The 26,441-nt window shown below is 40.9% G+C and overlaps 1 protein-coding gene across 1 annotated transcript; it reads right to left on the reverse strand.

The window, feature by feature from the left end:
* Positions 1-237: 237 nt before the first annotated feature.
* LOC142379445 (creatine kinase M-type) lies at positions 238-17,430 on the reverse strand. The gene is made up of 9 exons (XM_075464600.1): positions 17,331-17,430; positions 16,738-16,784; positions 15,004-15,202; positions 10,527-10,684; positions 10,307-10,439; positions 9,525-9,678; positions 9,021-9,144; positions 6,000-6,189; positions 238-772 (listed from the first exon to the last, which is right to left on the reverse strand). Exons 1-9 carry the CDS (start codon positions 17,344-17,346, stop codon positions 612-614), a joined length of 1,182 nt encoding a protein of 393 aa, XP_075320715.1. The 5' UTR covers positions 17,347-17,430; the 3' UTR covers positions 238-611.
* Between the last annotated feature and the right edge of the window lie 9,011 nt (positions 17,431-26,441).

A 26,441-nucleotide genomic window follows, 5' to 3' on the forward strand; every position in this document is an offset into this window, starting at 1 on the left:
TGACTCTTTGTAAACTGAGGGGTCTCAGATGCCTCATCCTGCTCATGCTTTTCAAACAGGCATAAAATTTCCTGTTTTAAATTGTAGTGCTAAAAGGAGAGTTGTATCCCCCACAGTCAGGCAGAAACTGGGAGCACATGGTATATCATTAGTGTCAGTCATTTTCTGTGTCTGATAAACATGTCTGTACTGCGTTTAGGCTAAAAGTTTCTGTGCAGGAAAAGAATCCATCAAAAGTCTTAACAAGAGTTTTTATTACAGTGTGAGTCCAGTCTCAGGCCTTTTTTATGCAATTAGACATCACAAAAATATCTCAGAAAAACGGTTTTACAATCTGTATACTTCCTTCTGTCTGCAGACACTTTAATGACATCAGTCAGAAACAAATACACCAAACTACTATAATCAAAATACAGTGTAATTTAACTGATGAACAAATATTTTTTAATTAATTCTAGCAGAGCTCCTGAGAACTTTGAAAGACACAGTCATCATTTAGACCTACTTCAGCTCAATTCAGTTTATTTATATGGCACCAATTCACAATAAAAGTAATCTTAAAGCACTTTAGAAAGTGAAGAAATTCAATCTTTGTCAGATTAGATGCAACACTACTTCTGTGTAGGAACAAGCTCATCAATGTCTATGTTACGCTCCAGCCTCTTCTCCATGGCAATGAGCAATTTGACCCCGTCCACCACCAGCTGAGTCAGTTCCACTTCGCTTGGACCAAAACTTGCAGCATTGCTCACATGATACAGTGTTGGGGAATCTGGAGGGACAAAAGTAGGATGAAACCCAAAACTGTTGCTTGTCTTTAAAGTTTGACTTTCAAAAGAAGGGCAAAGAGCAGAGAAAAGTAAAGGATTTCAGTGTTCACTTGAAATTCTAATTTCTTTTCATCCCCCTTTTCAGCCAGTTAAAATGTTGGAAAAACATCATGTCACAAAAACAAACCTGTTTGAGATAACAAAAGTATTGAGGTTTTTCTCCAGTCAAATTCAACAAGTAGGTGAAATGTTGTCTAAAGATGTCATTTAAATGCATGGAAATTTTCATATAGCACTGCGGTGTTCCCTAAATGAACCAGCAGGCTGCATAGTGCAATTGGATATGATTAGGAAGATTTTGGTGTTGATTCCTTTTAGACCCTGTGAATTACCTGGAAGTCTCCATGAAATATTGGCTACAACATTTAATGATAGTTTTCAAAAGTTGGTGTAGATATTTTCACTTATCAACCTATTCTGAATGCATTTTTACGCGTGGCAAAAGCCATTTTTCATAAAGATCTTCCAATTGAATGGTAATTATGTTCAATATGGGGCCTGGGCTGTGCAGCGGTGTAGTGGTGTAGTGGTTAGCACCAAAACGCAAAAGTGGCGTTTCGTTTTCACTTTTAAATCTGCGTTTAGACGAGCGTTTTAGGGTGAAACTCTGCGTGCATACGGAAACGCAAAAGTGTGTGACGTTTCATTATCGATGCAGTAAACACGCCAGATGGCTAGGTGGCAACACTACCAAGACCAAGTCTTTCTACCACTCCATTCATGAAGTTATCCCACCACTGAGAAGTCCTCACAGGTCTCACCCACAGCTGGCTAGGTCACCTGCTTTCTCTATGAACTTCAAGAATTTCGAGAACGTAGTTCATATTTTTGGTCTGTTCTTTATTACTCTCACTCATCATTGCTGTTATGTAATGAAATGACTCTTGAACGTCAATTACCGCGAGTTGAAAGTCCGCAGGGACGGACATAGCCAACTAATGTGTTTCCCACGGTTTCCTGGCTTGTCACGTCATTTCTATGTGATGAGAAACGCAGTTTTGCGTTTTCATCGTTTACACCTTAAGTAGTGCTTGCATGTGTCTTTATACAACTTCTTTGAAGACCTAAATTAAGTTTTGGTGCTTACCAGGTCGTAATTCACTGTCGAAAGTCACCTAATTAGCTCAGTTAAGTCTTCTTAAGTGTGATTTATATCACTTGATTTCTATGTATACCTGATGAAAAATACCCCAGAGTCTGTAATATCACAACGTAACGAGCACCAACAAGCAAGCAGCTTGTTAAAGACCAAGGAGCTCTCCAAATGAGTCAGGGACTAAGTTCTAGCCAAAATCAGTGTATCCCCCAGAGCATCAATAAATTCAATGTGAGAAAACAGAAGGAATGTTGCGGGCCATGGCGCATTCTATCTATGCTTTTATTGCTGTCATGGACCTTAAGGAAACATAGCCAACTGTGCAGTTACCCATCAAGGATTAGCTTCTTCTTCTTGTCTCTAACTCCCAGCATCTGGTTGATGCATCCAAATTGGGCCAGACATAGCCTACCTCCCCCAATTCAAGGACTGTATAAACCTTCTTCACCTGTTGCTCTGGGCAGCTGTGATTTAATGTGAACAACTTGTCAATATGTTGCATGTGTTATTGTGTGTAAGGCATGGTAAAGCAAATTTATTTCTGTAGCACAATTAGACAACTAGGAGATTGAAAGTGTTTTTCATAGAGAAAAAAAAACATTAAAACTAAATTTTCAAGAAAGAAAAAGTAAAAACATTTTAAAAAGTAAAACTGAATAAGAGACACAGTGCAGTGAAAGTTAATAATCAAAGAAATTTAGTTCAGTTCAATAAATCAGTCAAATATAATTCCATCCTCATGAAATCACAATTTAATTGAATGCAGCGATAAATAGGAAAGTATTAAGAATTGATTTAATGGAATCAATAGTTGAGGCAGACTTGCAGTTATCTAGGAGACTGATCTACATGTATCAGTCGCATGAAAGCAGCTCCTCCATGTTTAGTTCTAACTCTGTGTACAGAAAAACAACCTGTTCCTGAAGACCTTATAAATCCTGAGGGTTCCAAATGTACTAGCAGATCTGAAATGTACTTTGGTCCTTAACCATTTTAAACACTAACACCATATTTATGCTTATATAATACCATAATATTCACAGCTTTTGATTCACAAATTAAAGGCATATGCATACTAGAGTATGGCAACCCGACCGAAGCCCGACTGGCCCGGTCGGAACCCGACGGGCCGGGCCTGACTCGGACAAAAAATTAGAATGTCTTGTCGGACTCGGGTCGGGCTCGAAAGCAAGCAGACATCATGTAAATTATAAACAGCCAGAGGACAGGTTTCAGTTCATTGCAAACGAGTTTGCAATTTTAAATTGAGTTTAATGGGTGTTTATTCTGGTCGAAGAGTGCTTGTGCATTTGTTATGGTGCACCGCCATTAATGTGTATGTTTTATAATGGATTATGGTGGATAATGGTGCGCTGTCACCAATGTGTATTTACTGATTAGGGTGCGCCGTCTTGCGTTGGTCACTGGTCTCGGGCTTCCGGCGGGCTCGGACACAAATATTTTAATTAATCTCGGGCTCGGGTCGGATTTGAGAACTTTTCTGTCGGTTGAGGGCCGGGCTCGGACAGAAAAATCCGGCCCGAACCAGGCTCTAATGCATACAGGCTATTTTACTGCTTTTTTGGCATGTAGATCGCCTGACTGCACCTCCACCTCTGCAGCAACTGTCACCAACAGGCTTCTTCTGTCCAGCTGTACCTCCACCTCTACAGCAACTTCCACCGCCAGATCTCCTGAGCCAAGCTACACCTCCACCTGTGCGGCAGCTTCCACCACCAGGCATCCAAAGCCCAGCTGCACCTCCACCTGTGCGGCAGCTTCCACCACCAGGCCTTCTGAACCCAGCTACACATCCACCTCTGCGGCAGCTTCCACCACCAGGCCTCCTAAGCCCAGCTGCACATCCACCTCTGCGGCAGCTTCTACCTCCAGGCCTTCTGAGCACAGCTGCATCTCCCCATCTGTGGCTGCTCCCACCACTAGCCCTCCTCTGTCCAGCTGCACCCCCACCCTCATCTCTATGGTTGATAGCAACATCACTCCTGTCGCCATCCCTCCGCTACAACCTCTGTATCTAACTATAGAGGAGGTTGGAGCTGAGCTCAGGAGACTTAAGTCAGGGAGGGCTTCAGGCCCAGATGGAGTCTGTCCAAGGCTTCTGAGGGACTGTGCTGGTCAACTAGCAGTCCCTCTTCAGATGCTCTTCAATATGAGCATTCAGATGGAAAAAGTCCTGGTGCTGTGGAAAACTTCTTGTCTCATACCAGTGCCCAAATTAGGGCAACCGGTGGAGCTGAATGACTACAGACTTTGACATCTCATATCATGAAGACCTTGGAGAGACTCCTTGTTCGTCGCATGAGATTGCAGGTTGCTGAGGCTCTTGACCCCCTCCAGTTTGCCTACCAGAAACACATAGGAGTGGAAGAAGGGATTCTGTACATGTTGCATCGGGCATATGCTTATCTGGATGTGCCTGGTTCATATGTGAGAATCATGTTCTTTGACTTTTCCAGTGCCTTCAACACCATACAGCCTCCCATACTGAAAGACAAGCTGCTAGGTATGGGTGTGGGCCCCTCCCTGACATCATGGATTATAGACTATTTGTCTGCCAGACCACAGTATGTCAGGATGGGGAGATGTGTTTCTGGAACACTGGAATGCAGTACTGGGGCTCCGCAGGGTACTGTTTTAGCTCCTTTTCTTTTCACCCTGTACACATTGGACTTCAGGTACAACTCAGAGTCCTGCCACATTCAGAAGTATTCTGATGATACGGCTGTTGTGGCATGTGTGCGCGGTGGACAGGAGAAGGTGTACAGGGATCTTGTGGAGGCCTTTACTGACTGGACCAAAAAGAACTGTTTGCTCCTGAACACCACCAAAACCAAAGAGCTGGAGGTGGACTTCAGGAGATCTAAAACTAACTCCATGCCAGTCAGTCTGCATTGATGGAGGGGAGATAGAGACTGTTCAGACCTGCAAATACCTGGGGGTGGTGCTGGATAATAAACTGGAGTGGTCTGCCAACATAGACGCAGTGTACAGGAGGGGCCAGAGCCGTCTCTTCTTCCTGAGACAGCTCAGGTCCTTCAATGTCTGCAGTGATATGATGTGCATGTTTTATCACACTATCATTGAGAGTGCACTGTTCTATGCTGCTGTCTGCTGGGGGAGTTGCACTACAGACAGAAACTGGACAAACTGGTGACAAAGGCTGGTTCTGTTGTAGGCAGAAGGCTGGACCCTCTTAGTGCTGTGGTGGAGCAACAGATGAGGAGGAAATTGTATTCTTTTTTGGAGAACAATAAACATCCTCTCCACAGAGGAGCAGCTGCAGTGAGAGGCTCATCTCTCTGCGCTGCAGGACTGAGAGGTTCAGAAGGTCCTTTGTTCCCACAGCCATAAGGCTTTATAACAGTGACTGCTGAGTTCTTCTCAAATTGATTGATTGATTTTTTTTTTTAGTCATTTTTATTATTATTATTATTATTATTATTATTAGTTAGTAGTAGTATTTTTATTAGAATTGGTATTATTAATGTTGTTGTTAATATACAATCATTGTAAATATTAATAATTTTTTTGAGCTACTTGACTAATTTGAATTTCCCTCATTGGGGGATGAAGAAAGTATTTTTATATTCTATTCTATTCTATTTCTACACTAAGTCCTGTATGAAAACCATGTGTCATGAATCTCTGGATTCTGGCTGATTTTCCCCTTTTGTTTCCATTCCCCCTTCCCTTATGTGTGTTTGTCTTGTCTCCCCCTGGTTTGTGTGTGAGCATGGTGTGGTTTGGGCATGGTTCTCCCGTAAGCTCCTCTGGTGCAGCTGATCTTCATATGTTCATTAGCCCTTGCTGCTTATATACCCTGGTCCTGCCTTCACTCATCGCCATATCTCTTGTATTACAACTATTGCACAACACTTGTCATTACACTGGCCTTCATTATTGTAGGTTTATGGTGATGTCAATGCCAAAAAACAAGAGAAAACAGACTTACTGAAATAAAAATGTAGGTTCTACTAAGCTCATCTTTGTCATATATAGTGAAATATATACTAGCAGTTCAAATGGCATCCAATATCAGTTTTCCCTATTACCTGTTATGTCCATACGAATCCTCAGTCTCTTTAGGACATCTTGGAGACGTTTGTGTTGAGGAAGGAGTTGCAGTCTGATGTAGACGTTGATCCTCAGACCAGTTCCCACATCAGCAGGGGAACTTGTTACCCATCCCAGTTGCTGCTTCCAGATGAATGGGTGCCTGAGCTGTCTATAGTACTCCTCCAGCTGGACAAATGCAATAACCAAAGAGTCAGGATCTTGAGAATCCCAAAGATCGAAAGTCAAACCTGGTTATCTACTAGAACTTTTTTTTCCTCAACTACCAAGCACACTGACAAACAGTGTTTCCACATCCTGATCCTCAGTGCCCCCCTGGCCTGCATATTATTGATGCTACCAAATTAGTCTTCATAATGTTTTTCAAAGATTGATGAGAGCTAAGCCATGAATTTGAATGAAGTGTATTGGAACTGGGTGACATCTAAACCATGCAGGGCACGGGGTTCTGAGGACCAGGATTTGGATGCTCTGTATTGGATTGACTCTGTTGTACTTAATTAGTTTCCAAACATGTCTGACAAAACAACAGTTCTATTAGGAAATGTCAGAAAATTATTTAAGTTTTTTTACTTGTGAGACTGAAACCAACAACTTAGAAAACTTTGTAATGGTAAGACAGTTCTACATAAACATACAACAGATTAATACTCTTGATACACTATATTGCCAAAAGTATTCACTCACCCATCCAAATAATCAAATTCATGTGTTCCAATCACCTCCATGGCCACAGGTGAATATAAATATAAATTCAAGGCATGCAGACTGCTTCTACAAACATTTGTGAAACAATGGGTCACTCACAGGAGCTCAGTGAATTCCAGCATGGTACTTTGATAGGATACCACCTGTGCAACAAGTCCAATCGTTAAATTCCCTCACTGCTAAATATTCAACAGTCAACTGTCAGTGGTATTATAACAAAGTGGAAGCGATTGGGGACGACAGCAACTAAGCCACGAAATGGTAGGCCACGTAAAATGGCAGAGCGGGATCAGCGGATGCTGAGGTGCATAGTGAGCATAGGTCGTCAACTTTCTGCTGAGTCAATTGCTACAGACCTCCAAACTTCATGTGGCCTTCAGATTAGCTCAAGAACAGTGCGTAGAGAGCTTCATGGAATGGGTTTGCATGGCCGAGCAGCTGCATACAAGCCATACAACACCAAGTGCAATGCAAAGCGTTGGATGCAGTGGTGTAAAGCATGCCGCCACTGGACTCTAGAGCAGTAGAGACGCATTCTCTGGAGTGACTAATCACGCTTCTCCAGCTGGCAATCTGATGCACGATTCTGGGTTTGGCAGATGCCAGGAGAACGGTACTTGTCTCACATTGTGCCAGGTGTAAAGTTTGGTGGAGGGGGGGATTATGAGGTTTTTTTCAGGAGCTGGGCTTGGCTACTTTGTTCCAGTGAAAGGAACTCTGAATACTTCAGCATACAAAGAGATTTTGGACAATTTCAAGCTCCCAATTTTGTGGAAAAAGTTTGGGAATGGCCCCTTCCTGTTTCAACACTCCTAAACTTTGTGAAAAGCTTGCTAAGAATAGATTAAGCTGTTATAGGTGCAAAGGGTGGGCTAATGTGATATTAAACCCTATGGATTAAGAATGGGATGCTACTTAGTTCATATGCGTGTTAAGGCAGATGAGCAAATATTTTTGGCAATATAGTGTATGAATGTCACATAAGGTCAAAAGAGGAGAGTACAGGTCTACAATCAGAGTGACTGAACTGCTGTGTACAAACTGTTTTGTTAAACCATTTAGAAGTTATTCTTTCTTACCTATATTTCAGATATTTAAAGGCTTATCCATGAAAAACTTTCAGTCTTGTCACATTTAATCATTCCTTTGTTGAGAGATATATGTATACTTGAAATATATGGGATGATAGATGTACATGCAAAGCACTAAGCTTATACAAAGGAACAACACCAAGCCACTGGTTCACATATGGACGACACTTGGGTAAAGATCAAAACTCAAGAAGTAGAGGCGTTCACGGAGTGGACAGCAACATCAAGTTCACGAGGGAGGATGCAAAAGACCACAAGCTGCCTCTTTTGAACTGTGCTGTGTACATTGAAGAGGACGGAAGTCTTCACACCAAGGTTTACAGGAAACCCACACAGACCTGTACCTGCTTTTCGACTCACATCATCCATTAGAGCAAAAAACTGGCTGTCATCAGAACTCTACATCACCAGGCTAAGAGTGTACCAAATAAGGCTGAGGGAAAACAACACTCAAGAAAGCTTTTCAAACCTGTGGATACCCAAACTGGGCCTTTGTCAAATCAGCAAAGACAAGTGAACCAAACCATACTGTTAGAAAAGCTAAAAAGACCAGGCGCAAACATACTGTAATTCTAGATGTGGCAGGAGTCTCAGAGAAACTTCAAACCCATGAACACTCTCAGATAGAGACTGGTTCACCCAAAGGACAAAACCCCCAAACACAAACAATGCAGTGCAGCGAAGAGTGTGTGGAATTCTATATAGGAGAGACCTAAACAGCTCCACAAGCGCATGGCACAACATAGGAGAGCCAGTTCTCAGCAGTTCTCAGCATTTCACCTACCAACTTCAGCAGTTCACCTACATCACCTACTGTTCTCTTTCGAGAAAACTCACCCTTTTAGGCAAGTAGACAATTCATAGGTAATAATGACTCAAGCGGCACATACATCGGTCAGGGGGTTCTCTGACACGTGACTGTAACGACCCACTCTGCTTATAAACTGATACTCTCCACCATCTAGTGTAGAAGTGAAGAAGCCTTTCGGATGAGAGGTGAAACATCTTCAAGATCCAAGAAGTCCAGTTGCCCTTATTCAAGCTCGTATGATAGATGCTCATGGTTAAAAACTAAAAGACCAAGATGTAGATAATTGGATCAATAAAACCTGGAAACCTTTGCAGATGATACATATCATGGTCATTTCAATTGGTCAAGTTAGAAAAAAAATGCTGGTGTGATTCAGAGCCATAACTTACTTTCTGCAGGGTGATGCAGATGCATTTAAAAGCTTCAGCCACATTTGCATCATCTCGTGTCGACACCAGCCTTAGATGGTCCTCCATATTGACCCAGATCACTAAGCTGCTATCTTTACTCACCCTGCATAAAGAATTATAGGGCATTAGGTTTTTGAAAAGAAAATCATATTAAAAAGGTGCTTGAAAGTACAACATCAAATTTCCTCTGTAACACCCCAGGCTGATGATGGCATACTATGTTGTTGTTGCTCCTGTGTCGAGTGACTCCTAGAATCCAGTTATTGCTTTTTATATCTGGTGACATTGTATTCTAATTTGAGAGGTGTTTTTAACCATAGTTCCTCACATTTATACACCTTAGGATCAGTTTGTGCTTTGTTATTTTTCTCATTTACAGTTTGTCAATGTAGCTGGTGGGGATCAGATCATACAAGTAATGGCTGACCTACTCTACCGTCATAAGGCTGGCCTTTCTTTATTCATATAAGAAACTGGACTGACCAGACTGCCCTGGCGTCAGGCCAGTCCCGGGCCACACCAATGCGCAACTGTGAGGAAGATGGTGGATTTATCTTCAGCCCCATTTGTTGTTCCTGATTCAGCCCATCCAATAAAAAGAGACACCCTGGTACCTCCTTTTCCAGCTGCTGCAGAACTGAGACATGTAGCAGCAGACAATCAGTGGGTTTTTATACCTGGATGTGTTGACAAAACATCAGAAAAACAAAAGTTCTACTCAACTAAAAACAATTTCACTCATTAAAATAGTTTACATGAAACTCCTATTATGGGACCTAGGTTTTTCTAAGAAAACATTTGGAAAGCCCCTTAGGGTCAAAGTAGTTCCTGAGTCAGAGAAGCTTGAGGTAGGTCAAAGGTCTTCTAAGTCTGACCCGCTCATATATCTGCAAGTTGAATAGCACCAATCCAGAGCTCACACAGAGTTCGATAAAGAGCATAATAGGCCATGCTCACCCTTGGTCAGTTTCCCACCATCTAACCCCAATGGCCTGCCACTGATAAGCATAATTTTTGGGCAATGTGTCTGGCCTTTTCTAAACACCCTCCAGTGACTCACTTTCATGTGGCCTTGTGTAACAAATGTTGATAACTGTGCGTCAAGTTGCCACAGTGGTCGGTTTACATCTTGTTTTTTCCCCATTAGGAAAACACGATGTAAATTCCATCTCAGAAACTGGATCCCAATCCACCCTGAACCAGTGTTGGGACTGCTGTCCAGTCCACATTATATGTGATTGTGCTGAAATGCAGACATACAGTACCTCTCCTGGCCAGCAAGAGGAGCTGTCTGCGCTCTCCTCGGCTGCAGTGTGTTGGAAAGCAGAAGTCCTCAATACCTCGGACAACACTGACCTCACAACGTACAGAATATGATGTGTCGAAGTCATCACCTCCCTTTACAAACACGCACACACACAGCCACACACAAGATTATTTAGGTTGCATTGAATAGCATCAGTATACATTCAGTATTGTGAGTACCTTTAAGTTATCGTAGTTGAAGTCGCTCTCTGGGGTTTGGTTGGAGACCTTGTGTTCATGATAGGCTTCAATGACCCGGTCAAAAAAGTCACAGAACAGGATGTAGGACTCGGCATCACCCGCAACACACCCAACAGATACAGTACCTGTGCAATTACCTTTACACAAAAATATGACACACTTTAGTCACAATTTAGTGACTAGTTTAGCATAGAGTGAAAAGAATTAAGTGGATGTTAAGAGTCGAAGGCTTTTAATGAACTATTATTAAAAGAAAATTGTTCGAAAAAGGAATTCGTCTTATTAATTTCAAACAAAAAATACTATGCTGAACGATAAAGTGACAGCACAATACAACAAAAACAATATAATGGTTGCCCATATTCTCACTGATTTGAATTTGGCAACAGCTGTTGGACAACAGCGAATGGAATTAAATCCATTCCCGGTAGAATGGGTTAGCAATTAACAACGATTAAAAATTCATTGATAATTTGTCTCCATAAGCACTTTGGCCATTGCTGCTAGCAGGGCCTCCTGTACGATTCTTTGTTGCAGTAGATCTGAAAAAGCCTCGTACTGAATACTTCTATTGTTTCATCACTGTGTCATATAGAGGGTGAGTAGAGTTGTTTATTATGTTCAGCAAATGGACAGTACTTTTTTTTTTTTGCACAATAAGTTCCCGAAACTCCAGAGCAGTTCTCAGCTCAGAGCCAGCTTTCTTTGTTCAGTTTTTCAGAGTCACTGGCTCTGTTGCTGCTGTGTCAACAGAAGTTTTTAAAGCAAGTGCAATCTCCACCACAGACTAATCTACTTCAACAAGGAAAGTCTACACTGTCACTTCCAATAGACAGCCTCAGTGTTGCATTTCTGGTCTTGTCCCTAGTTCAGGTAAACTATCTGTAGTCCACTACCACCACCTCTTCTCCAAGGCTGGAAATATTGTTTGGTTTATTCTTAGTCCTCCCAAAATCCACAATCATCCTCTTCATTTAGTTCATTTTCATGATGTTTGTTCCCATACCATGCTACAAATTGGTTAACCAGTTCTCTTTCTCTTGCTGAGCGCTGACTCCTCCTCTTCTGGAGATAACAGGACTTTGTGTTGTACTAGAAGTCAGAGGTATTCAGTGTTGAAAGATGCAGTGAGAGTACAGTCCCCTGTGGTGCTCCAATGATGCTGACCATCTTTGTACGTCACACAACTTCTCAGTTGCAGAACTTGTGGTTTGCTTGTAGAGTGGTCATTTGGTGGTTCTGTCAGAACCACTCTCGTCAAAACGAGACGAGAAACAGAGATGAATTTCAGAAGCTTATTCTGAATGCATACAATTATGTTTGGCGGTATGGCTCTGTTCGGAGGAAGTTCCCGACTTTTCCATGAGCTCCATGGAAGCCAGACAGGGAACGGCAGCATCCTCAGGTGGAGTGCCTTCCATTTGCTGTAAAGGCAACAAACCCCCTAGAACAGAGCAAGCAACAATGAACAACAGTATGACATTGTTTGGCAATGAGAAGTCGGTGGAGCAGGGGAGGTGGTGGGTGCAAGCAGAGAGCAAAAAAAAAAAAGCAGTGACAGCAAACCAAGTTTAAATGAAGTGCCCCAAATGCCAGCATCCAATTGCGAGCAGCAGCTGATGACCCATTGAGCGCAGCTGGCCATAAGGGTTGGGTCGGCGTCAGCCAATAGGCAAAGGGCGCGTTGACTACGTGGTCTGCCAGAACTAACGCGATGCTCCATTTCTGTCAGAACCACTCTCGTCAAAACGAGACGAGAAACAGAGATGAATTTCAGAAGCTTATTCTGAATGCATACAATTATGTTTGGCGGTATGGCTCTGTTCAGAGGAAGTTCCCGACTTTTCCATGAGCTCCATGGAAGCCAAGACAGGGAACAGCAGCATCCTCAGGTGGAGTGCCTTCCATTTGCTGTAAAGGCAACAAACCCCCCAACAGACCATACCGGAATGCAGCCAGCCAATTGATTAGTTGGAACCAGGGTATCCTACCCCCTGACGAATTATTAGCTACCAATTTTATTGGGGCAAGCATTGACCTCAACCACTTAGGTACACCATAAAAAATATTGTCAGTCTCCACAGCAGCGACAGCGCTTTGCAGCAGGGCAAAGCAGGCAAGATCCAAGCAGAGCAAGATCCGATCCAAAAATGCAAACGAGATCCAAGCAAAGCAGAGCAACATCCAAGCAAAGCAGAGCTTTTAACACACTTCACCTGACCCACCTAGGAAGTTAAAATCATCGTGAGCTTGCATTTTTTTTTTTTTCTATCCACACAATTAAACAAGCCATAAAGCATAACACAAATGACCTCTGTCATTGCTGTTCATGCCATCAATTCCGGAAGCGGTTTTAATGATTTGACTTAATCCCAAATTATTTTCGATCTTAATCAGTATCTATCATGCAAGTTAAGCCCTACCAGTGCCTCTTGTTTTATTTAAACAGAGGCACAGCTGCACAATGTCTTTTTTTATTTTTTATTAAAACCGAGCCACCTAAAAATGTATCCACTGTTTAAAAATTTATAATTCCCAGAGCTCATTTACCAGTTGAATAAATATTCAAAGGTAGTTCAGTAAGCCAAGTACACTTAGGCTCCATTACCAATACAATTCAAAACATGTATATCAACTGATTGCTATACAGAATCAAATTACAGAAGCTGTATGCAACGATTGCTGTGCAGCAAATCTCCTAACAACTCATCCAAATCTAAATTTTTGCACGTTTAGACTCAATACTGAGAATTGCTAAACCTGTGAGTCTGTTCTCTGACATAGTTGAACGCAGGTGATTTTGATGAGTTTAAGAGCTGAACTCCTCTGTATGGTTCCAAACACAGTTCTGCTAGCCTTAGCCACCACTAGTATACTAGCCAACGCAAACTAGCAGACTTTTTAAGAACGTTTCATAGAACAACAATGATATGAAATGCCACACTTCAATTGGTTCAGTTCAAGATGTCAAAGGCTAGCCAGTAGCTAGCTAGTTCAACGTTCCCAGTTAGGTAGCGCCAGCTATCTGTTACCGAACTGGCTTGAAAAGCTATCTTGTGGCTACCGTGACATGAGGTACCCCATAGGCACAAACACTCCACACCCCGACACGACTGGACCCCTTGATCGTGGCTGTCTATAAATCTATATGACCGGTGTCAGAGTTTGGTTTGCATTGCCAGCAGTAAGTTGGATGTGTTCCTGGTGAGGGTTGGACTCCGTGGATGAAAATTTGCACTTCCAAGTCTGGGACCATGCTCCTCAGTTGGAAAGGGTGGATTGCCTATTCTAGGTTGGGAGTAAGTAAATCCCTTAAGCAAAGGAGTTTGAGTATCTGGTGGTCTTGGTCGTGAGTGTGGGTTGAATGGAGCAAAAGATTGACAGACAGAATGGGGCAGGGTCTGCAGTGATTCGGATGCTGTATTGTTCTGTCCTGGTGAAGAGAGAGCTGAGCCAAATGATAAAGCTGTAGAGTTAGCATTTGATCTATGTTCCAACCCTAACTTATTGTCATAAACTGTGAGAAGTGAATGAGAATGAAAAGATCCTAAATGCAAGTGGGCTGGCTTGGCTCACTCTCAGGTATAGGGTGAGAAGTCCAGTCGTCCGGGAAAGGGTCAGAATAGAAATGCTGTTCCCCTTTCTCGAAACTAGCCAATTGTGGTGGTTTAGCGTTACCTACCTAGAGGAGACCTCAAGGCAGACCGTAACTCGCTGGAGAGATATTATCTCTCAGGTGACTTGGTATGGATGGATTCAAGAACAGATAAGAAAATCTAAACTAAATGACCTGGTCCTCTGACTATAAAGCAATTCGAAATCATCCCCCCACGTGCCATCCTGCTTGAAAGTTGGTATGAGTTGTTTGTGCTAATATGCTACATTTCGTTTTCTCCAAATGAGCTGCTGTGACTGATTGCGGCTGTTGTTCTAGAAGTTTTGTGGTGTGATCACTTTGTAAACCTAAATTATGCTGCCTGTTATTTTTAAAGATAGCAGGGTTTCTCTTGAAAACACTTGGAAACAAACCATACCTGTTCAATATTTTTTATAATCAACTTTAGCATTTTGCACACTCACTGAGGTCTGTAAAGGCTGAAACAGCTCTCTGACTTTTTGAGAAAAAAAAAAGATTGTCCATATAATAATGTCCATATATTTCCAAACTCCAGGATATAAGTAGGAAATATAATGCTGCAACTCTGCTGTATATCAAAGCTACAGCATATCATCAATCAAAATTTTGTCTATCCTCAATGCGAAAGCACTGTTTATATCTCACCTTGACTTATTTTACAGATAAGATTTTTCATCTAAAATTCAAAATCTTCAATAATATATAGTATTGTAGTTTTGTTTGCATTACAAACAAGGTACTGGCTGTGCAGTTATTTTAATCTTACTGTAATTCTCAGATAGATACCATTCTTCTGACATCATGTTTACATGCTATCACCTGGTTCCTCAATGCCTGGACGAATTACATCATCAAAGATGACACCGCTGTGGGTGCAGCGGTTGAACTGTCGGCAATACATGGCAGGTGTGAGGATCTGTCCCATCCAAGTAGAATTCCTACACAGGTCAGGAAACTCTTCCTCAGGAGATCCTCTCTTCAAGTGGAACTGGGACATTGGTTCAGGAGGAGCCAAACTCTGAACACACAGCAAGGTGCCATAGAGGTAAGAGAAACTGTTTTCACTCATGTAGAAATCTTTTTTTTTTTAACTGTTTTTTAGGACCCCTCAGAAAGAAAAAGAAAAAACAAACATACAATGCTCCAAAATTTAAAGACAAACTTGGTCCTCACACTTTAATACCAAGTCATTTTAACATTTGGAATATCAATCTGTTCAGTCAGAAAGCATAAGCAATTTTGAATCAGTTCAATCTTTTCAGGGTTGCAGAAAGTCTGGGGCCTATCCCAGCTGCCATCAGGTGAGGGGCTGAATACAACCTGAACAGGTCATCAGTCCATTACAGAGACAAACAATCATGCGCACTCACACTTCCAGGGTAAATTTAGAACCATCCATCAACCTGTGCAACAAACTCAGTGTGGAATAAGTGATGCTTGATCTCTGGAAGACCCATTAACATTTCTGTGTTGGACTGGCTGACTCAAATTCACCAGTTTATCACTGCACTTTAAAATGATCCATGATTCTTTCAGATGATTTGAATGTTGCTCGACTCATCTTACCGACACACTGAAGGCCTGCAGAAGCTAACAGACAAACCATCTTCTATTCGAAGAGCCCAGTAGCGGACTCCAGGGAAGGAAGCTCCCTGTTCCTGCTTCCATCGGCATCCTGACTTTCAGCGATCGGTAGTGCTCAGATAAGCTGTTTAGCAAAGGCACGTGTGCGGCTTCAACTAAGGATCCATCTAGTCCCTTTTTTTGTTATGGTTAGTGTCTAAAGATGCAGCGTTATAGCCGTTAAATACTTCAAAGTTGCTAGGCATTAAGCCATATATAGTGTCTAGATGTAGGGCCCCAAATTTAACTCAGCTTTAGGATCTTTTTCATTCTCTTGCTCATATCCATATGGTTAAATATCTTGACTCATCTCACTAAACAAAGTCACAAGTTGTTTCCTACCTCACAAGACTTTCCATGTCACGTGCAAATAAGTTCTTATAACACACACTCTTTTCTTGCTTGTAATTAATGCTTCCTGTTCTGGTTTAAGCTTTCAATAAATATTTTGCATCTATTTTAATGAGTCATTTCCTTGTGTAAAACTGTGGTCAATTCAAGCGAGAACTACTGAGTAGCGTTGTGAGACTGATTCAGATTAATTCTAACATTATTCCATCTTGGAAGGTGGTGCCCTTTTTATCGAGGTATTTCTTTGTTTTTCCTTAATTTATTAGTGAGTACGCTACAACTGCCATTCATCATTTTGGACTGTGGGAGGAAACCACTCATGTACAAGGAAAACAAATAAACTCCACACAGAGAAGCCCCAACCAATATCCGATCTGGAAACCTTCAGGACAATCGAGTGTCTGTGGTAATTTCAAATACTTAAAAACATCACTTTCTTAGAGAGAATAACACAACTTCGTCACATTGATTATCCGTCACTGTAATAGAAAATGTGTACAAGCTGTAACTCATATTATACAGTAGCTACCAGAAGAGGTTACTGAACTGCAATATAAGATGCTGGATCACACTGATTACCTCCAAGATGGGCCGGTACCTCATCTCCATGGGAAATGCAACTGGGGCTGCATAAAAAAACACACAGATCATTAAGACAAGTTATAATATCTGACAGTACTGACCAAGCACTGTTTTTATTATTTATTCCCCTTCTTTGTTTCATATACATAATAAAAACTTTCAAAAGTGTGTTAATTGAGGTTTTAATTTTTTTTAAATTAATCAATGTGCTAATTACAAATGAATAGTTAGAAATACTTCCCTTCAAAGTCTTCCCTTGTAGTCTTTACTTTTCAAGTACATGTATTATATATAAACATTTAAGATACAGTTTATGTTTGTTCACAGCAAAAAGCTCTATATCAAAACTGAACAGGTAGCAGTATAAGTTGCAGTTATATGAATTCTAAGTTCAGAGGCTCTGAACGACAGGATACAATTATGAAACGTCTTCTGTGATATCACAGAAGAATTTTGTTCTCGTGGCCAGTCATGCACATGTCCCTCTATCTGGGTAAAACCATCTTTAATCTGTCAAACATCTGTGATAGTGAGTTATTTTCCAGAGTAAAAAACACTGAGGCATGCAGGGAAAACGATGGGACACTTACGTTTGACCTTCCACATGCCGTCAGCTTGATTTCAAACAACCACTGTCAGGACAACAAAAAGATCTAAGAATAGTCATAGTGGTCCTGAGCAGTTCATCCTGCAGCCTGCAGGAGTCGAGTTACAGACCAAACAATGTCAGCCTTTTTATAACCACGCACTGCTGCTATGTCTGTACTGCTGTGAACGTCTGTATGTGAGAGAGAAAGTTAATGTCATCATCCATCAGTTCCAAATGTCTGACATCATCGTTATGTTTCAAACTAAGGGACCTCTAACCCACTTGGTCTAATGTAAATTCCTGTAGTCCATGTGACTGTGGACACTCAGTCACTCAGATACCCACTTCATCTTTTGTATTTCACTCACCGAAACCACTATCTCCTGGAAATTACTATCCAGCATAAGCATAACGATAATTTAAAAGCAAATATGAACTGAAGGAAAGGTAAATGAGACCACATCTTTTCGCATAGAGGAGACATTGTAATCCTAATAACATCAAATGTATATAATATTATCTGTTAACAAACAAAATATTTCTTTTTTTTTTTTTTTACCCCAGCATTATGGCAGCAAAATTGTAATCTGAATACTGTTTATGCCAAACACATTTGCTATGCCAACGGAAGCTTTATGTATGTAAAGCTCCCTTTGATTCCCAGGTCTCTGTTATGCCATGCTGTCTAATAACGTTACCTCATGGAAGCATGCATAAAGTGAAAAGAATCGCTCCAAGCACAGAACCCTGAGGAATTCCATGACTTATTCTGGTGTGTGAGGAAGATTCTTCATTTACAAGAACAAACTGTAATCTATAAGATAAATACAAGATAAATATGATAAATATGACTAAAACCAGCCTAATGCAGTTCCTTTAATCCCAATAACATGTTGAAGTCTATGTAATAGAATGCTGTGATCGATCGTATGAAAGGCAGCACTGAGATCCAACAGGACAAGCACTGACACAAGTCCGCTATCAGAGGCTAAGAGGAGATCATTGGTAACTTTCACCAGTGCTATGATGCACTCTGAATCCTGACCGAAACTGTTCAAACAGATTATTTCTGTGGAAATGATCACAAAGTTGAGCTGCAACAATTTTTTCAAGAACTTTAGACAAAAACAGGAGATTGGAGATAGGTTTATAATTAGCCAATACTTCTGAATCAAGAGTAGGTTTTTTAAGTAAAGGTTGATTACAGCAAAAGTTTGAGGAATATATCCTGTCAACAAAGACAGATAACTTCTAGAAAAGATTGAAAATGGACCGAGCTGTGCTTGCAGCTGCTGTTGGAATGCTTTATTTTAAAGCTGAAGAGGAAGTGGTGAGGCTGAGGAGGGAGATACGGGAGCGAAGAGCCAGGATGCGGAGGAGCAGGCAAATGGCATTGCTGTCAACTTTGGTACGTTTTTTTCCCCCCCAACGTCTCTTTTTTCAGTATTTAAGAATTATACCAACAGTAGAAATTAAGTACTTTTTGTACTGTTTGTATACTTTGACATCTCAGGATAATCAGTCCAGCTTTAGATGCATTAAAACAGAAAAATACCTTCAATACAATAAGTTTGATGTAATAATGAACAAGCACAACATTTAAATGAAATTATTTAATTCACAAACATGAATACACATATCACATCAGCCAGCAGAAAAAATATTCAGGGTTAATTAAACTTTTTAGGCTACTGTACAAAATTATACAAAATCTTATACAAAGTCTTACCACACCGTACAAAAATGCAGTGTGGTAATTAAACAAATCAATCTTTTAGTTTTAAAAGATACTGTTTTACAGATTCAATACAATTCATTTTTATTTATATAGCGCCAAATACAACAAATGTCATCTCACGGCACTTAGATAATAAAGTCTAATTCAAGCCAATTGAAATTCAATTAATTGTAATCATAATTATTCATAAAATAATCCAATTCTTTCATATAGAGCCAATTCAAAAACAATTTCCTAGCTAAGGAAACCAACAGATTGCACTGAAACTTTGTTTTCGGTCCAAAAAACAAAGCATGCCTGAGGCGACTGTGGAGAGAAACGACTCCTTTTAACAGGAAGAAACCTCTGGCAGAACCAGACTCAGGAAGGGTGGCCATCCGCCTCGACCAGCTGGGGTTTGAGAAGACAGAAAAGGGGGGGGTTATTCCTTTAACTCTCAGCAGTGATGATTTCATGAGCTTCTTTATCAATAAAAGTGTTTCTATCAGAGAGAAGATTGATGGAGTCCTTCCCACTATTATCAGTGATGTATCATCAAGTACAGCAGCTTTAGAAGTATCTTTAGAACCTGATTTGTATTTAGACGGCTTTTGTCCAGTTGATCTCTTTGAACTAACAACAGCAATAGTCTCTTCTAAACCATCAACTTGTGTTTTAGACCCAATCCCAACCAGACTGTTCAAGGAGGTTTTCCCCTTAATTGACACTTCCATATTGGATTTGATCAATCTGTCTTTGTTGACAGGATATGTACCTCAGCCTTTTAAGGTTGCTGTAATTAAACCTTTACTTAAAAAACCTACTCTTGATTCAGAAGTGTTAGCTAATTATAGACATATATCCAATCTCCCTTTTATGTCTAAAGTTCTTGAAAAAATAGTTGCAGCTCAGCTTTGTGATTATTTACACAGAAATAATCTGTTTGAAGAGTTTCAGTCAGGATTCCGAGTGCATCATAGCACAGAAACTGCACTGCTGAAAGTTACCAATGATCTCCTCTTAGCCTCTGATAGCGGACCTGTGTCTGTGCTTGTCCTGTTGGATCTCAGTGCTGCATTTGATACGGTCGATCACAGTATCTTATCACAGAGACTTGAACATGTTATTGGGATTAAAGGAACTACATTAGGCTGGTTTAAGTCATATTTATCTGCTAGATTTCAGTTTGTTCTTGTAAATGAAGAACACCAGAGTAAGTCATGGAGTTCCTCAGGGTTCTGTGCTTGGACCGATTCTTTTCACTTTAGGTAACATTATTAGACAGCATGGCATAAATTTCCATTGCTATGCTGATGATACCCAGTTGTACTTATCTATGAAACCAGATGAACCCAATAGGTTGGTCAGACTACAAGCATGTCTTAAAGACATAAAGACCTGGATGACTCAGAACTGTCTGCTTCTAAATTCAGACAAAACTTAAGACGTTATCTTTGGACCTGAGCGCTTCATGGAGAAATTGTCTTGCTATATAGTTACTCTAGATGGTATTTCCTTGGCTTCTAGTTCTACAGTGAGGAACCTTGGAGTTATTTTTGACCAGAATTTATCATTTGACTCGCATATAAAACAAGTTTCTAGGACTGCCTTTTTTCATCTTCGTAATATTGTTAAAATCAGGAACATCTTGTCTCAGAGTGATGCAGAAAAACTAGTCCATGCATTTGTTACTTCAAGATTGGACTACTGTAATTCTTTATTTATGGGCTGTCCCACATATTCTCTGAAAAGCCTTCAGTTGATCCAAAATGCTGCAGCCAGAGTTCTGATGAGAACTAACAGCAGAGATCATATTTCTCCAGTTTTAGCTTCTCTTCATTGGCTCCCTGATAAATTCAGAATAGAATTTAAGATTCTTCTCCTTACATATAAAGCTCTTAATGACCGAGCTCCATCATATCTTAAAGATCTCATTGTAAGATATTTTCCTAACAGAGCACTTCGTTCCCAAACTGCAGGTTTACTTGAGGTTCCCAGAGTTTCTAAAAGTAGAATGGGAGGCAGAGCCTTCGGTTATCAGGCCCCTCTCTTGTGGAATAAGCTGCCAGTAAATGTCCGGGAAGCAGACACCCTTTCTACTTTTAAGACCAGGCTTAAAACTTTCCTTTTTGATAAAGCTTATATATAGTTAGGGATGGCTCAGGTGATCCTGAAACATCCCATAGTTAAGCTGCTATAGGCCTAGACTGCTGGGGGAGCTCATCTGTCACACCTTTCCTCACTTTACTCTCTTTTTCCCCTGTTCAATTTCTCAAATGACATTATGTATATGTGACATTATTGTGGTCATTAACTTGTGTTTCCCTGTTCCAACAGATATCCTTTGAATGGTGTTACAGTGCCGTGCCCCCCACCCCTTTCTGTCTTCTCAAACCCCAGCTGGTCGAGGCGGATGGCCACCCTTCCTGAGTCTGGTTCTGCCAGAGGTGTCTTCCTGTTAAAAGGGAGTCGTTTCTCTCCACTGAAAAAAAAGTTTCAGTGCAATCTGTTGGTTTCCTTAGCTAGGAAATTGTTTTTGAATTGGCTCTATATGAACGAATTGGATTATTTTATGAATAATTATGATTACAATTAATTGAATTCCAATATGCTTGAATTGGACTTTATCATCTAAGTGCCTTGAGATGACATTTGTTGTATTTGGCGCTACATAATTAAAAATGAATTGAATTGAATTGAATTGAATTAAGGCAGTGAGTCGGCCTGTGAACACTCTGAGAAAATCCAATAGTCAGCTTGTGTTCTCTGGGAAGCGGGAAAAGCAGTTAAGAGAGGCAAAATAATCTCTTTTTCATCAAATAAGAAAAAGAGGGAAAGTTTCAAGAAAATCAGATTTAGAACTCAGGATTAAATCATTGGAAGTTGTCTACAGTGCCTCCAAAGAGGAACACATACTGAATGAATTAAGAAAAGCTAAACTTGAACTAAATGAAATTATTGATAAACAAACACAGTTCCTGATACAAAGACTTGCAATAAATCTTGAAGGTTCCTAGCAAATCAATTAAAGATAAACAAAGACAAAACAACAATCACTTCGGTTAGGGATTCGGAAGGAAATATTAACCATGACCTTGATGTAATTCAATTCAATTCAATTCAATTCATTTTTATTTATATAGCGCCAAATACAACAAATGTCATCTCAAGGCAATTAGATAGTAAGTCCAATTCAAGCCAATTGGAATTAAATTAATTAATAATAATCATAATTCATAAAATAATCCAATTCGTTCATATAGAGCCAATTCAAAAACAATTTCCTAGCTAAGAAAACCAACAGATTGCACTGAAAACTTTTTGTTTTTTCGGTCCAATCTCCCGGCCTGAGCGTGCCTGAGGCTACTGTGGAGAGAAACGACTCCCTTTTAACAGGAAGAAACCTCTGGCAGAACCAGACTCAGGAAGGGTGGCCATCCGCCTCGACCAGCTGGGGTTTGAGAAGACAGAAAGGGGGGGGGGGGGGGGGCGCGGCGGCGGCGGCGGCACTGTAACGCCATTCAAAGGATATCTGTTGGAACAGGGAAACACGAGTTAATGACCACAATAATGTCACATATACATAAAGAGAGTAAAGTGAGGAAAGGTGTGACAGATGAGGCCCCCCAGCAGTCTAGGCCTATAGCAGCTTAACTATGGGATGTTTCAGGATCACCTGAGCCATCCCTATTCAAGGTAAACACAAGAAACTTGTGCTAACGAAAATAAATAAATAAATAAAGGACCAGACTCAGTGAGTAATTCCCTATACTCCCTATATAGATCCATATATAGAACCATCTTTTACAGCCACAAGCTACCTCAGCCTCTCACCAACTGCACACCAGTCACAGCAGGGTGGGGATGCAAACCCTGGTTCGGGTAGGGGGAGAAATAAAAGAGGTAAGATAAGCGGGAATGGGATTCAAACCCTGGTTCGGGTAGGGGGTAATGAAAGTATAGAAGGTGCCAGAGGTGGAGGCAGAACAAGACACACTAGCAGATTCAGCAGACAAACTCACCTAAACAGTCCTATAATCACTAAAAATACCAGCAAAAACAAAGCCATACAACTCACTCTCACCAACTGCACACCAGTCACAGCGGGGTGGGGATGCAAACCCTGGTTCGGGTAGGGGTAGAAATAAAAGAGGTAAGATAGGCGGGAATGGGATTCAAACCCTGGTTCGGGTAGGGGGTAATGAAAGTATAGAGGGTGCCAGAGGTGGAGGCAGGACAAGACACACTAGCAGACACACTATCAGATTCAACAGACCTAACTATAAGCTTTATAAAAAACGAAAGTTTTCAGCCTGGTCTTAAAAGTAGAAAGGGTGTCTGCTTCCCGGACATTTACTGGCAGCTTGTTCCACAAGAGAGGGGCCTGATAACCGAAGGCTCTGCCTCCCATTCTACTTTTAGAAACTCTGGGAACCTCAAGTAAACCTGCAGTTTGGGAACGAAGTGCTCTGTTAGGAAAATATCTTACAATGAGATCTTTAAGATATGATGGAGCTCGGTCATTAAGAGCTTTATATGTAAGGAGAAGAATCTTAAATTCTATTCTGAATTTATCAGGGAGCCAATGAAGAGAAGCTAAAACTGGAGAAATATGATCTCTGCTGTTAGTTCTCATCAGAACTCTGGCTGCAGCATTTTGGATCAACTGAAGGCTTTTCAGAGAATATGTGGGACAGCCCAATAATAAAGAATTACAGTAGTCCAATCTTGAAGTAACAAATGCATGGACTAGTTTTTCTGCATCACTCTGAGACAAGATGTTCCTGATTTTAACAATATTACGAAGATGAAAGAAGGCAGTCCTAGAAACCTGTTTTATATGCGAGTCAAATGATAAGTTCTGGTCAAAAATAACTCCAAGGTTCCTGACTGTAGAACTAGAAGCCAAGGAAATACCATCTAGAGTAACTATATAGCTAGACAATTTCTCCCTGAAACGCTCAGGTCCAAAGATAACGACTTCAGTTTTGTCTGAATTTAGAAGCAGACAGTTCTGAGTCATCCAGGTCTTTATGTCTTTAAGACATGCTTGTAGTCTGACCAACCTATTGGGTTCATCTGGTTTTATAGATAAGTACAGCTGAGTATCATCAGCATAGCAATGGAAATTTATGCCATGCTGTCTAATAATGTTACCCAATGGAAGCATGTATAAAGTGAAAAGAATCGGTCCAAGCACAGAACCCTGAGGAACTCCATGACTTACTCTGGTGTGTGAGGAAGATTCTTCATTTACAAGAACAAACTGAAATCTATCAGATAAATATGACTTAAACCAGCCTAATGCAGTTCCTTTAATCCCAATAACATGTTCAAGTCTGTGTAATAAGATACTGTGATCGATCGTATCAAATGCAGCACTGAGATCCAACAGGACAAGCACAGACACAAGTCCGCTATCAGAGGCTAAGAGGAGATCATTGGTAACTTTCAGCAGTGCAGTTTCTGTGCTATGTAATCAACAATGCTTTTAGGGACTTCTATAAAACCTTATATTCATCACAAAATGATCCACCAGACAGAAACTGTTGTGGAGAAAATAGAGGCGAGTACGCTAACGGTCAGCAGTCCATTGGGGAGTTTATTGAACAAACTGTCACAGCAAATATGCATACAGGATGTACAAAATGTCCACCGTCTTCCTGCTGTGAACAAACTTTATACTGGTTTAATCATAACATGCGTGCGTCATCCGGCCCCAATCTCTCTCTGCGACGCCGAGCTTCTGCCCTAAATGTAAACAGCCCATTCTACCTTTTACCCACATTCATATGAACCGAACAACAAGGCACAAGATGTGACTAGGCCAGATGTCATGAAGATGTCATGACATCCTTCTCCCACATAGTCCCCCCTGAAATCACTTATCAGTGATTTAATAAAGAAATAATCTAAAATGAAAGAAAATCATCCCACCTAGTTAATTAATAATTGATTAATACTCAACAATAAATTATTCTAATAATTATACAAACCCAATTAACGGGAACATATCGAATACATGAAAAGGAACATTTATACGCACCCGAATCACATTCAATGATTAAATGAATTTAACAATAACACCAATTTTAACATTGCCATCACACCTGTCCACTGTTCGCAGTGCATAGGAGCGAAAAACCCACCGACTGCTACTTTCGTAACTCATGTTCTTATCTTGGGAAAACTCTCCTACGGCCCCACCCCACTTGGCGACCGACCACATGACCAAAGGTCGCACTCCGAACAGTTGACTAACACAACTGGCAATGGACATATTGGTGATCCGTTCTGATTGACAATACACAGACTGAATACACCACCATCAAATCAGTTAATCACCGTTTTGTACCAAGTACAATACACAAGTTTATGGATTATCACACAATAAATAAGTAAATAAAAAGAAAAAGTCAAAAGAAGGGAACTAACTAGGTGAAACAATGGATGTAACACCAACAATAATCATCAGCGCCAAACATCCTGAACATTCCAAAGATATTAAAAAGATATCTCTAAAATGGGAAAAACGAACAAAAAATAATGTCTCACCCTGGCCAAAAGGGGGCACTTTCAATGTAACTACCTGTAAGATTATGGAACAAAGGATTAAAGCTTATAAACCAAAGGACAAAGGCAAAAAGAGACAGGAAAAAAGAGAGCTTGAATTAACAGTTTTACATTTCTTTGAAAATGCAGAGCTATATCCAACACTGCCAGGAGATTCTGAAATAAAAAATCATAAAGTATCTCATGAACGTCCAGAACCACAAATAGCTGCATCAAGCAGTCATGGAGCTCCTGAGCCAGGCGCCGTCTGTAATTCAGATCAGGCAAGAGGACAGCTCCCACAATACCAAAAATCACCAGAACTGGCACCTCCAGTTCAAAAGGCATCTTCTGAAGAACATAAGAGTCCAACAGCGTCAGCAGCGAATTTGATAGAAATGACGCCGGGACAGTATGTGCCGTGGCAGACGCTCGTCCTAGCGAGGCTGGTTGCCAGACTGCCGGACATTCACACAGGTGCAAGTAGATGGATAAGAGCTTTTGAACAAGAGACTGAGCATAAACTGTTGACTGTGGGACACATTAAGGCAGTGTGGGCACTGTGTTTTGGAACTTCTACCAGGGAGGGCATTTTGAGACACAGTGAGAATGACTGGATGTTAAGCCACCGAGCTGATGGAACTGACTTTAATGCATATCGAGCTGCACTCTGGAGAGCGTTACGAGCTGAGTTTCCTGTGGGAGTGGACCTCGAAGCATTAAAGGGGGAACCACTGTCAGGAACAGAGAGTCCAGCTGTGTACATTGCACAACAATTGAAGAAATGGAGACAAGAGTCTGAGGGAGAAATCGAGAAGAGCCCAGCTTGGGTGACATTGTTCA

Source organism: Odontesthes bonariensis, chromosome 4 (genome assembly GCF_027942865.1).
Source record: "Odontesthes bonariensis isolate fOdoBon6 chromosome 4, fOdoBon6.hap1, whole genome shotgun sequence".
In the NCBI taxonomy this organism is placed as follows: domain Eukaryota; kingdom Metazoa; phylum Chordata; class Actinopteri; order Atheriniformes; family Atherinopsidae; genus Odontesthes; species Odontesthes bonariensis.

What these genes read in the sequence shown, in the direction of transcription:
- LOC142379445 (XM_075464600.1), bottom strand. An exon ending in TCCAGGCATTGAGGAACCAG is followed by an intron (nt 10,685 to 15,003) that starts GTGATAGCATGT and finishes TTTTGTGTAAAG; the next exon opens with GTAATTGCACAGGTACTGTA. An exon ending in CCTGACGCCAGGGCAGTCTG is followed by an intron (nt 9,145 to 9,524) that starts GTCAGTCCAGTT and finishes TTCTTTATGCAG; the next exon opens with GGTGAGTAAAGATAGCAGCT.